This window comes from Macaca thibetana, chromosome 6 (assembly GCF_024542745.1).
Source record: "Macaca thibetana thibetana isolate TM-01 chromosome 6, ASM2454274v1, whole genome shotgun sequence".
Classification (NCBI taxonomy): Eukaryota; Metazoa; Chordata; class Mammalia; order Primates; family Cercopithecidae; genus Macaca; species Macaca thibetana.
This window is the reverse complement of record NC_065583.1, coordinates 42,317,870-42,329,234: the sequence shown is the minus strand read 5'-3', so window position 1 is coordinate 42,329,234 and position 11,365 is coordinate 42,317,870. Positions and strand designations below refer to the sequence as shown.

The window sequence follows — 11,365 nt, the reverse complement described above, 5'->3', positions numbered from 1 at the left end:
GGTGTCTGGGGGTTCTCTCCTGAGGGAAGGCCAGGGAAGGTGGGGCTTCAGGCAAGTCCTAGAACAGGTGAAGGATGGAGGGGGCTGAGCGCAGCTCCCGGGGAAGCTGGAGTGGCCAGGGCCTGCCCCGGGCACCTCCATTTCCCCAGCAGCTGGCCTCCCCGGTCCCCTAAGTCTGAATCCCCTCCCAGCCCTGCTACGACTCAGCCTGGGACTTGGCCTGAACCTCTTCTGTTGTCTAAGTTTTGGTTTCTGCATCTGTCAAAGGGGGATTAGATTGTCTTCCTACACGTGGCTCTTGTGTAAAATAAAAATATTTCTAAAAATTGGGGTTAGAATGTTCTGTCTCTCTCCCAGGGCTTGGCCAGATCAGAGACACTCACAAAGGAAACTGAAAGTTCTGGTGCCACCGATCTCCAGTTCCCAGACCTAGGTGGGGTCCAGGGCTCCTTTACTAAGGAAAAGGCTCAGCCAGAAGAATTTCTGGGGAAAGCAGGACTGAGAACCAAAATGTTGAATCTGGCTGGTCAGAAATCCAGGGCCCATCCATACCAGCTGGGGTCAAAGGCAGAGTGTGGAAAATGAACAGCCATTAGGTGTAGACCCAGTGAGACGTGTGTTCTGGGAGGGGCGCAGACAGCATGGAGTAGCTGGAGTAGGTGTGCCACAAGGTGGCCTGCGTGCCGAGTTTTCCTTGGTTCTCTTTTCTCATGATGGTTCTGAAGACCTGGGATGTCACTGAAACCACCTTTGCAAAATTATGACTGAGACAGTGAAAGAGATCTAACTTAATCAGTTCCATCTTGCTTCTAACCTCCAAGTTGTCCTTCTTCGTTCCTGAGTGTAGGCTGAACTAACCTTGGGAGAAACTTAGTTTTTAGTTTATAGTCTAAAACAAAGACAATAACAGCCCTTTCTCAAAGCAGACTTCCTTCTTGCCTGAGGACTAGAGTGCCTTTGTAGGATGGACTAACATTAGCCACAAGATTAGAAATTGTGGTTTAGGAGTCATGCAGCTGGAGGCTACAAGATTCTGACCCTCTCTAAACTGCTCCTAAAATCAACGCTTGAGATACTTTGCAGATCCTCCACTTGATAGATCAGCTGGCACCACCCAGATCCATAAATTGCCTCACTGGGACTTGTGGCTCCCACCGAGGAACTGACTCAAGGCAAGGAGACAGCTTCGACTTCCTATGATTTCAGTCCTGACCAATCAGCACTCCTGGCTCACTGGCTTCCCCGCCATCCATCAAGTTGTCCTTAAAAACTCTGCTCTGGCCCGGCGGGGTGGCTCAAGCCTGTAATCCCAGCACTTTGGCAGGCCGAGACGGGTAGATCACGAGGTCAGGAGATCGAGACCATCCTGGCTAACACAGTGAAACCCCGTCTCTACTAAAATACAAAAAAAAATTAGCCGGGCGTGGTGGCGGGCGCCTGTAGTCCCAGCTACTTGGGAGGCTGAGGCAGGAGAATGGCGTAAACCCAGGAGGTGGAGCTTGCAGTGAGCCGAGATCGCGCCACTGCACTCCAGCCTGGGTGACAGAGCGAGACTCCGTCTCAAAAAAAAAACAAAAACAAAAACAAACAAAAAATTCTGCTCCCCGAATGCTTGAGGGGACTGATTTGAGTAATAGTAAAACTCTGGTCTCCTGCACAGCCACCTCTGCATTCATTACTCTTCATTGAATTCCCCGGTCTTGAGAAATCAGCTCTGTCTAGGCTTGGGCAAGGTGAACCCTTTGGGCGGTTACATCACTACGCCATTGACGGCGCTCTCTTACCTCTGGAAGTTGTAGGGATGTATATTTGGCCTTCTGTAGGAGGGATGTAATATTGTGAAATATATATTTGGTCTTTGACCTTGTTTCCTGGAGTACAATTTCTAAAATCTTAGAATTCCCAAAATGATGTCTTCTTGTGTGCTAATGATTGACTGATGGCTAGCAGCCCCTAGGGTAGCTTCAGGACAGGGACTGGTTACCAGAGAGACCAAGGCAGGATTTCAGCCCCCTACCCCGCACCCCCAGCCAAGGGAGAGCAGACAGCTTGGAGGGTAAGTTGTTCGCCAATGGCCAATGGCTTAATGAATCATGCCTACCTAATGAATTATCCACAGAAACTCAAAAGGACGGGGTTCAGAGAGCTTCTGGATAGCTGAGCACGTGGAGGTTCCTGGCTGGTGATGCATCCATGAAGGGCATGGAAGCTCCGAGCCCATTCCCCATACCTTGCCCTACACATCTCTTCATCTGTATCCTTTGTAACATCCTTTATAATAAACTGGCAAATGTTTCTCTGAGCTCTATGAACCACTCTAGCAAATTAGTTGAACTCAAAGAGGGGGTTGTGGAAACCTCATCTTGAAGCCAATAGGCCAGAAGCTCCAGAGGCCTGGAGTTGGAACTGGCATAGGAATAGGGGACAGAACAGGGGACTGAGTCCTCAGCCTGTGGGATCTGATGCTATCTCCAGGTAGATAGTGCCAGAGTTAAATTTTGGAGGGCACCCAGCTGGTGTCGGCTGCAGAACTGCTTGTCTGGTGTGTGGGGGAAAGCCCCCACGCATTTGGTCACAGCCATCTTCTGTGTTGTTGTGGAGTGAGAGAATAGAAAAAGCATTTTGAAGGCTGGGCTCGGTGGCTCACGCCTGTAATCCCAGCACTTTGGGAGGCAAGGTGGGTGGATCACCTGAGGTCAGGAGTTCAAGACCAGCCTGGCCAACATGGTGAAATCCTGTCTCTACTAAAAATACAAAAATTAGACAGGCATGATGGCGGGTGCCTGTAATCCCAGCCACTCAGGAGGCTGAGGTGGGATAATCTCTTGAACCTGGGAGGTGGAGGTTGCATTGAGCCAAGATCACTGCACTCCAGCCTGGGTGACAGAGACTGTCTCAAAAAAAAAAAAAAAAAAAAAAAAAAAAAATTGATTTTGAGAGTTGTTTTTTTTTTTTTCCTTAGAAGGGACATCAGAAGAAACACCAATGTCTGCACTCCCAGCCCCCCAAGCACCTTTTGCAAAGAAAAGAAGTGAGGTTACTGGGTTTTATTTGAGTCCAGAGGAGAAGGCCTTGGCTCCCACCCAGGCCCCAGGGCCCTGAGGCTGGAGGAAGGAGGCAGGATGGCAGCACAGAGCAAGGTCTTCCTGCCCTCCTGGCTGCCTGCAGATGGGAGTGGAGACCCTCAGAGCAAGCCCCAGCTTCTTTCAGAGGAGGGTAGAGTCCAGGACTAGAGCTCTTCTCTTGTGGCTGACACCTTCTCTGAGCAGGCCCCCTGTGGTCCCCCGCACAGCAATGACTCCAGAGCCCCTTGGCCTTGTTGGTGGGCTTCATAGATCTGGTCTTCTCCAAACTCCCCCAGGTAGTGCAAACATGTCCTGGAGAGCCTAGGGGAGCCCAGTGGGAGCCTCAGATGCTGCCCAGCCCACAGTGGGGCAAACCAAGGCTCCAGGAGCTTCATTCTATCCCCAAGCCCCGGGCATCACCTGGTAGGCCAGGGGCCTCCTGTGACCATCACGCTGATGCTTGGCTCTGGCCCCTCGCTAAGTCCTGGGCCTGTGAGACGTTTCACTTGGTCCACTTCTCGAACTCCATAGCTGGTGGCAGTGGAGAGGAGAGGAGTACAGCTTTGGCAGGAGCCCAGCCAGGGAGAGACCCTTCTCCACACCAAGCTGGACATGCTGGGTGTTTGCGGAATTCAGAGAGGGAAAGCCCTTGGCCCAAGGTCACAAGGTGACCTTGTCTGCTGGCCATCTGCTCTCCCACTTGCTCTCAGCTCCAGAGCCCAGACTTCATCCCAGCCAGCCCCTTCCTTGGACCAGGGTCCTAGTGGAGTGTGTGTCGTGTGAGCAGGTGAGTGGGAATCTCCACTCACCAGGCCTGCCCTTGGAGGAGGGAGGTGGGGGCAGGATTTTCAACTCACTCCTGCCAGTTCCGGGAGCAGCTCCGGTCCAGGACATCCGTGTAGACCGACTCGCTCAGCTCCCTCCGCCCCCCAGAGTTTGGGGTATGAAGTTTGGTCTCTGCTTTTGCCAGATTTTGCCACATCTGGAACAAGGAGGGACTGGGAGGCAGGGCCTCAGGACTGCTGCTCAGTTAGGGGGAGGTGGGGAGGATAGGAGCAGAGTCTCTGGGGAGAATAAGGCGGCAAGAGAGCTGTTTGAGCAGGAAGCACCTGTAAGGCTGCTGCACGGCCCCTCCCCCAGCCCCCAAAGCTCCCTGGGATGGGAGTGGGGGATGGGAAAGAAATGCTAAAGTGGTAGGTGAGGCCTGGGCACTGGGGTCCCTCCTCCAGGGCACACCTGCCCAGTGGCACGTGCCATTTTATTTTTATTTATTTATTTAGAGTCTCACACCCTCCGTCACCCAGGCTGGAGTGCGGGGATGTGATCTCAGCTCATTGCAGCCTCCACCTCTCAGGTTCAATCAACTCTCCTCCCTCAGCCTCCAGGTAGCTAGGACTACAGGGGCGCCACCACACCCAGCTAATTTTTTGTATTTTCGGTAGAGACAGGGTTTCACCATGTTGGCCAGGCTGGTCTCAAACCCCTGAGCTCAGGCGATCGGCCCCACTCAGCCTCCCAAAGTGCTGGGATTATAGGCACGACCCACTGCACCCGGCCAGCATATGCCATTTTAAACCACAAGAACAAGGTAAGAAAAACTAACAGCACAAGTACTCCCAGGCCCCCACCTCACAGAGACACTGGTGCGCAGGCATGCTCAGCAGATGTGTGTGTGAACCCAGACACGCATACTCACGTGCAGGTGCTCACACGTGTGCACGTGCACCATGTACACATAGCCAAAGTCGCCCCGTCAGGTTTGGGGAGGGAGTCCAGAACCAAGGATGGGCCTGGAAAGGGAGAAGCCTAAGGACAAGTGAGTGATTCCCTGGGGTCTCAAGATACGATAGAGGCCTCCCAGATTGTCTGCTCTCTGTTGGGCAGGCAGATGGGTAAACTGAGGCATGGAATATAATTAAAGACTGCATCTGTGGCTTGATGCCCAGTGGTAGGGATTGGGGATCAAAGGCTGGTGGTAGAATGTGAGGTGGATGGAGGGGTCTGGCTTGAGAAGGGGTGTGAGTGAAGGACTCACCTGGTAAGCCACAGCTCTGCAGGCATCACAACGCAGGTGAGCGGGCATGTGGGCTGAGTACATCTCCTCATCGTCCAGTTGTGGGGCTGTGGCTGTGAGTGGGGCCCTGTCCCCGAGGCCCCCTGGGATGGCCCAGGCTCCCAGCAGCAGCAGCAGTGGCAGTGACAGCCTCATGGCCCCAGGAGCCAGTTCAGCAAGTGTAGGATGTGGCTGAGGTGCAGATGTGTGTGTGCTTGTGTGGTGTGGGGACTGCCGCAGAACACCTGGCCTAGACCAATGGGGAACTGACACCTCACCCCTCCCATCCTCCTCCCACTCCCTCCTCCAGGGCCCTGAAGATGCCACGTGGGCATGTCCTCTAGCTGGACCCTGGCTCCAGCCATCTCAGCTCCATTTCACAGATAGGGAGCAATGAGGCAAGGAAAGGGGCTGGGCCTGGGCAGGAACACACAGGGGCCCATACCTCCCACATCCTGTGATCTGGCTAAGTGGTAGGCACTCTGCTGAGTACCTTGTGGGAACAGTTGGTTAGCTACCGTCATCTTTTTTCATTGACCTTTCTGAGAAATAAGACTGTCATGTTTATTCTGCCTTTTCCGACACAAAGGCTCAGAGAGAGGTGACAAATCCAAGGCCACATAGCTAGAGGGGCCATGCTGAGAAACCCAAGCCTGATTGACCCAAGGCCCCCTGGCCACTCAACCACCAGAAGGAATGAGGTGTGGCTGCCAGCCTCTTGGGAGGCAAATTCAGGGAGACAGGGATGCTACAGTGTTTCTAAGACACACATGGTCTCCTTCCCTAGCCCTGAGGTCCCCTCCACCCAGGCCATACCCAGGCATGGAAGGACATTGTGGAGGGTGTTGAGAGGCCATGGCAGGAAATCAGGCACCTCACACCAGTTATTTCAGCCATCATGGCTCCATGGTCAGTGATTTATTACACACCAGGATGAGGTAAAGGCACCTGGGGTGGTCCCAGGGCCTCCATGCCATCGGAGCTGGTGTCTCCAGCCAGAAAATGGCCAATTGTTCTGACTCATAGCTCTCCTAATCAATTTCCAGTCCAGGGCAGAGGGCAGGGACTGCTAGGGACCTGGGCCCCCTGACAGGCCTGGAACAACGAAGGCATCCATCCCCATCCTTGCCACTGCTTCTCATGGAAACTGTCCTTCGCAAACTCATCACATCACACACCAGGCTGGCAAGGGCCAGCCATTTCTGGTTCAGAACTATACACAGACCCCCACGCACACCACCTCCCACCTCATGCAGACCCCCTCATCTCCCTCAGAGGCTCCTGGAATCTCAGGGCAACTGAAGTGCAGGCTCTGGGCCCTGTCCCTTGCTGTGACTGGTCTGTAGGGCCAGCCCCTCTCTGGGCCTTGTTGCCACATCTGTTACTGGGGAGTAGAATCTGCCAAGAGCTGCAGGTCCCTCTGGCTACTCCACCAGGGGTATCGCTTCTACTGCCAGCCCTAACCCACCTTCTAACCACACAGAGGGGTCAAGAGACTCCTGTGGGACAAGAGCCCAACCCTCCCTCTTCTCAGACCTTCCTGATGACCATTTCACCTACTCCCGATGTAGGGGGTCGGGGACAGAAGCCCCACCCCTGGCCCAAAAATGAGTCAGCTCAGCTCTGAGGGCCAGGCTCCCCATCTTCCCACCCCAAGTTCCAGGCTCACCCCTGACCCAGGCCCTCCCTGTATTCCTTGCTTTGCTTCCACCTGCTGTCCCCCTGCCTTAGCTCCCTTTCTCAGAGCCAGCCTGGCCTGGGGCTGTACTGGCCACTTTCCCCCCAGTAGCCTCCAAGGCCAAAGCTCAGCTCCTCTTCCTAAGAGCAGACTTGACAGCCAGTCCTTCCTGCCACCTCACCAGGGGCACTGGCCAGCCTCACCTCACCTGGGCCTGCTATGAGGAAAGGCAGACAGTTCCCCGCCCTGTCTCCTGCTGCTCCGGTTCCTGCTGCCACAGGGCAGCCCCAGCACCTCCTCTGATGGGCTCCTGGGGACAAGCCCAGGGATGCCTCACTTTCCCTATTTGCTTGCCCACATATACACATATACACACACCCACACACACCACACCATGCCCTGGGAATGCCTGGGAAAGGGATACATAATTTCATTGGGAGAGGAAGTAGGCAGCCACTTCCTGGGTGACTCCAGCTCCGCCAGCCTTGGGGCTCAGATTCATTCTCTGAAGATCACTTCCTGTCCGACGACTGGCTGGGATGGGTTAAAGACAGAGGCAGCGGAAAGAGAGGAGGGTAGGGGCTTGGATGCCAGAACCTCCCAGGCCATCCAAGGGCTCCAACTCCATGGGGATCTGCCCGGGGCCTCACAGTGGGAACAAGGAACCCTTGCCGGGCTGGGTGGGAACTGAGCTGGAGGGCGGCGCACAGAAGAGCAGAGGAGGTGCAGGGCTGGGGGTTCCGCTCACTGGCAGGTAGTAGGTCCCGTCCAGGGGCCCTGCCTCAGAGACCCAGGGTAGCTGGGGGTTGCCGAGAGCCTGCGGGCCTGGGGACGGTGGCAGGGAGAGGCTGGGTATAGGCCCATAGGCAGGCGGGTAGAGGCCGAGGCCCAGGGCCAGAGGGGTGTAGACGCGGTGGGGCGGCCCAGGGGACGAGGGCGGCAGCAGCACCTCCACGTACTGCCCACTCTCGGGGTCGAAGAGCACCCGCAGCCGAGGCTGACGCGGCGCCTCCACGAAGTAGTAGCGGCCGCTCTCGGGGTCCACCAAGACCTTCCCCCGGGGCGCGGCCCCGGGCGGCTTGCGCACTCCCTGGGAGGCGCTTTGCGGGGACCGGTCTGTGGGAGGCGCCGAGGCAGCACGGGGCTGGGCGGGGGCCGTCCTGCCCGCCGACGCCAGGGGCTCCCGCGGGAGTGGCGCCTGGACGGCAGCCGCGGGCTCGGGGGCCGTAGGAGGTGTCTTCGGTTTCAGTGCTATCCCAGGGCTCGGGCTGGCGTGCACCTGAGGGGAGCTGGGGCGGGGCGATCGGACCCCTGCTGGCCCTACGGGGGATCGCTGGGATGAGCTGCGGGCGCCGCCTAGAGGGCTGGTCCGACCCTTGCCGTCGGGGACAAGGCGCTGGGCCTCTGCATCCCTGTTCTTTCCTCCAGGGCCGCGCGCTCGCACTCCGGAGGTTACCTCGGGCCGGCGACCCAAGGCCAGGACCCCAGGCAGGCGGATCTCTGTGCGCTTGAAGGGCTTCGCCGTGCTGTTCTCTGCCCTCCGCCGCATGACCCCGTTGGGCTGTGAGGCGTCCTGGGGGACCGTGTCGAAGGACGGTTCTGGAGGCTCGTAGGGGTGCGGCACGACCGGTAGAAAATCCTTGATGAAAACGGAAGTGTAGTGAGCCGGGACCGGGGGCCCCAGTGCGGGCGGCTCTTGCGTCTTGGATTCGCCGCCCTCCTCCCCGCAGGGGTCGGCAGGAGGCGCAGGCAGCCTTGAGCCTGGGGCTCCTGCCGGGAAGCCTGGCGCGTAAGTGGTCTTCACCAACTTGCGCACGTCTCGAGGCCGCGGAATGGCCACGCGCGGACGTCCTGAAGCCGCCTCTCCAGAACCCAAGACTTCCGGGCACTTATCGGCGTCCAGGGTGCCCACAAGGTGGCTGTCGGGTGCTGCCACCTCTGGGGACGGCTGACTCCCTCCAAAGGCAAGATCCGGAATCTCCCGCGTGGATGGACTCTGCATCTCTGCTGGTTCTGGAGTCCCGGGTGGGGACGGTGTAGGCGGTGCCAATTCCTCCTGAGTTAACCCATTCTGAGCTTCCTGAGTAAATGCTATCGATGCGCCTGGCCCCATGGGGTCCCACGTCTCTTGGGGAGATGCGCCCCAAGTTCCAATAGGACGATCTGGAGCCTCCCACGGGAAGAAGGCCGGCGGGGACGGGCTGCTACCTGGCTCCACCGTATCCCCGACTGCCGAATGTGGAATCTCCCACTGGGAAGGGGCTTCGAAGGACGGGCTCCTTTCCCCAGCAACACACTGATTCCACTGGGAACGGATCGGAGGGGAAGGGCTTCTCCTGCTGACAGTTTCCTCGACGGCGAGATTCTGATTTTCCCACGCGGAGGAGGCTTCAGGGAACGATGGGCTACTCACCCTCTGACTAGTCCGATCCCACGGGGACAAGTTCTGGGGCGACGGGCAGCGAGGACCCCGTACAGCCCCGTTTGGAGCCTGCCACGGCGGGGACGGGCTTCTTGGCCTCACAGCCCTACTCGGAACCTCCGAGGGGACCCTACAGTCAAAAGGCGGACTCCGTGCCCTCTGGACAGTTCGATGCGGCGCCTCTTGCGGGAATCGAGTCTTCCGCGCCTCCTGGATCTTCTCCTCTGACTGAAGGAAGATGCTGGAGCTAACAGGACCCAGCGGCTCCGTTCCGGGCGCAGGCTTGTCGCGCCGAATCGCGCGCTCGCGGAGGCTGGGCCACGGCCTCGGGGCTTTGGCGGGGGCCGAATTATCTTGTACGCGAAGTGGCCGAGACTTAGTCTTCTCCAGGACCACGCGGGTGCTGCGGGACGTTTCCCGGGTCGCAGGTTCCGACAGCCCCGTGGGCCTGAAGGTGGCGCTGCTCGCGGCCGGGGCCTCGGGGCTCAGTTTTCTGGCCAGCGCCGTCTGCACGAAGCCCGCGGCGGCCTGCAGGCGGCCCAGCGACTCGTCCAGGGAGCCGGTGCGCAGGAGCAGCCGGGGGCGCGGCGCACCGGCCGCCCGCGAGGGACTCTGGGGCCGGGGGCGCAGCTCGATCTGACGCTTGGGCACCGTCCGGGGCCTGGCGGGTGCGGCGCGCTCCTCCAGAGCCACTTCCACACACTCGAACTGCGCTGGGGCTGCAGGAGTTGGCCCACGGGGCCGCAGCTCTAGGTAGGTGGCCCAGCGGGAGCCACCATCTGGGGCCTGGGACTGACGTGGGACAGGAGTGGGAGACGCTGGCCCCGGCGGCAAAGGGCTAATGAAGGCCGGCTCCGTGAGCTGTTGTGCCTCGCGATCCTCTGCGCCGGAGCAGTCGAACAAGGGCCCGACGCCGAAGATGACTTCCATCTCCCCCGACGGCAGCGTGCGCAGCTGGGGCTGGGGTGGCAGTGGGCCGGAGCCCGGGCCTCGCGAGAAACCCGAGCCGGGCCCGTGCCGCTGGCGGCTATTCTGGGCGCTGACGGACAGGCGAGGCTGGGCACCCGCCCCCCGCCCAGGGGCCACCCAGGGCCAATTCGCTGGGCCTTCCGCGTCCGGCCCAACGTCCGGGGGCTCCGGAGAACCCGGAGCCGTGTAGTAAGAGCCTGACGAACCGGAGGAGTCCTGGCGCCGCGCGGGGGCCGTGGGCAGCTGTCTCGGGATCCCAGGCAAGGCTGGCGGGGCGAGCGCTGTCAGCATGGTGGGGCCGGACGCCGCGCACTATCTCCCTCGCATTCGCCTCCGCTGGTGGCGCCGGCACTGTCCCCGCCCCGCCCGAGGATGCCGTGGGGTCACCGCGCCTTAAAGCGGCCGCGTCCACTCCTGAGCCAGCGGCGCCTGCAGCAGAAGAGACCTGGGCCCTGCACCCTTCCCTGTCCAGCCCCCATGCCCAACTAACCCCCTTCTCAGGCACAAGCCGGAGTACCTGGGGTGGGCTCCAAGTTTTGGCGGACAGGCAGGTGAGGTAATGGCAGGCCCAACTTTTGAAGCCTTGGAGCCAGGAGTTAGGCCCAGCTCCACCCATCACAGGTGAGGAAACTGAAGCCCAGCAGGGATCTGCCTGAAGTCAGGCACTGCTGTGTGCGGTTCAGGCTGTGAGCCAGACCTTCAGACCAGGAGACTCTGGTAGAGTCAGCAATTTCATCTTCCCCTCAGCCCCGGGTGTCTTAACATCACTGCAGGGGACCCCCATTGCCATTGCTGGCCTCAGCTAGAGCTCCTAAGGGTGCACACACCACCTTCCTTGGTCCCAGTTACACTCTCCCCGATCCCCAACCTTCAGTAGAGTAAGGAGTACCGACCAATAGAGGCCTCCCTGACTCCTCAGGGCCTCAGGAAGGTACTACCCTGGCTGGACCCATTGCCCTCAGTGGGACCTATCGGAAGGGGCTGGAGTAGACAGCTCTAGTTTTCACAATCTGCCTCAGCACCTAGAACAGGCCCTGGATACCGATGTGGGGTCCCGTGGGAAGCTTCGAAGTAGCTTGTGGTCCCAGCTCCAAAGGCCCCTGAAGCCAGAACAGCCCTGTGCTCCCCCAGGCACTCACAAGGCCCTAATTTCAGCCCCCACAGCCTTAGGACCTGCC

General features: G+C 58.9%; 2 protein-coding genes across 2 annotated transcripts; both read right to left on the bottom strand.

Moving 5' to 3' along the window:
- Positions 1 to 3,032: 3,032 nt before the first annotated feature.
- Positions 3,033 to 5,369, bottom strand: MZB1 (marginal zone B and B1 cell specific protein). Its single transcript, XM_050795089.1, has 4 exons — positions 5,101 to 5,369; positions 3,923 to 4,047; positions 3,486 to 3,596; positions 3,033 to 3,386 (listed from the first exon to the last, which is right to left on the bottom strand). The coding sequence occupies exons 1-4, from the start codon at positions 5,272 to 5,274 to the stop codon at positions 3,230 to 3,232; spliced, it is 567 nt and encodes a 188-aa protein (XP_050651046.1). The 5' UTR covers positions 5,275 to 5,369; the 3' UTR covers positions 3,033 to 3,229.
- Positions 5,370 to 6,002: 633 nt separating this feature from the next.
- PROB1 (proline rich basic protein 1) lies at positions 6,003 to 10,586 on the bottom strand. The gene has a single exon (XM_050794976.1). The coding sequence runs from the start codon at positions 10,476 to 10,478 to the stop codon at positions 7,443 to 7,445; it is 3,036 nt and encodes a 1,011-aa protein (XP_050650933.1). The 5' UTR covers positions 10,479 to 10,586; the 3' UTR covers positions 6,003 to 7,442.
- Positions 10,587 to 11,365: the final 779 nt, after the last annotated feature.

Excerpts from the sequence above, each read along its gene's own strand:
- MZB1 (XM_050795089.1), bottom strand. The coding sequence starts at position 5,274 with ATGAGGCTGTCACTGCCACTGCTGCTGCTGCTGGGAGCCTGGGCCATC. Across the intron at positions 3,597-3,922 it reads TGCTCCCGGAACTGGCAGGA|CTATGGAGTTCGAGAAGTGG; the intron begins GTGAGTTGAAAA and ends CACTGCCACCAG. Across the intron at positions 3,387-3,485 it reads GGAGGCCCCTGGCCTACCAG|GCTCTCCAGGACATGTTTGC; the intron begins GTGATGCCCGGG and ends GGGCTCCCCTAG.
- PROB1 (XM_050794976.1), bottom strand. The coding sequence starts at position 10,478 with ATGCTGACAGCGCTCGCCCCGCCAGCCTTGCCTGGGATCCCGAGACAG.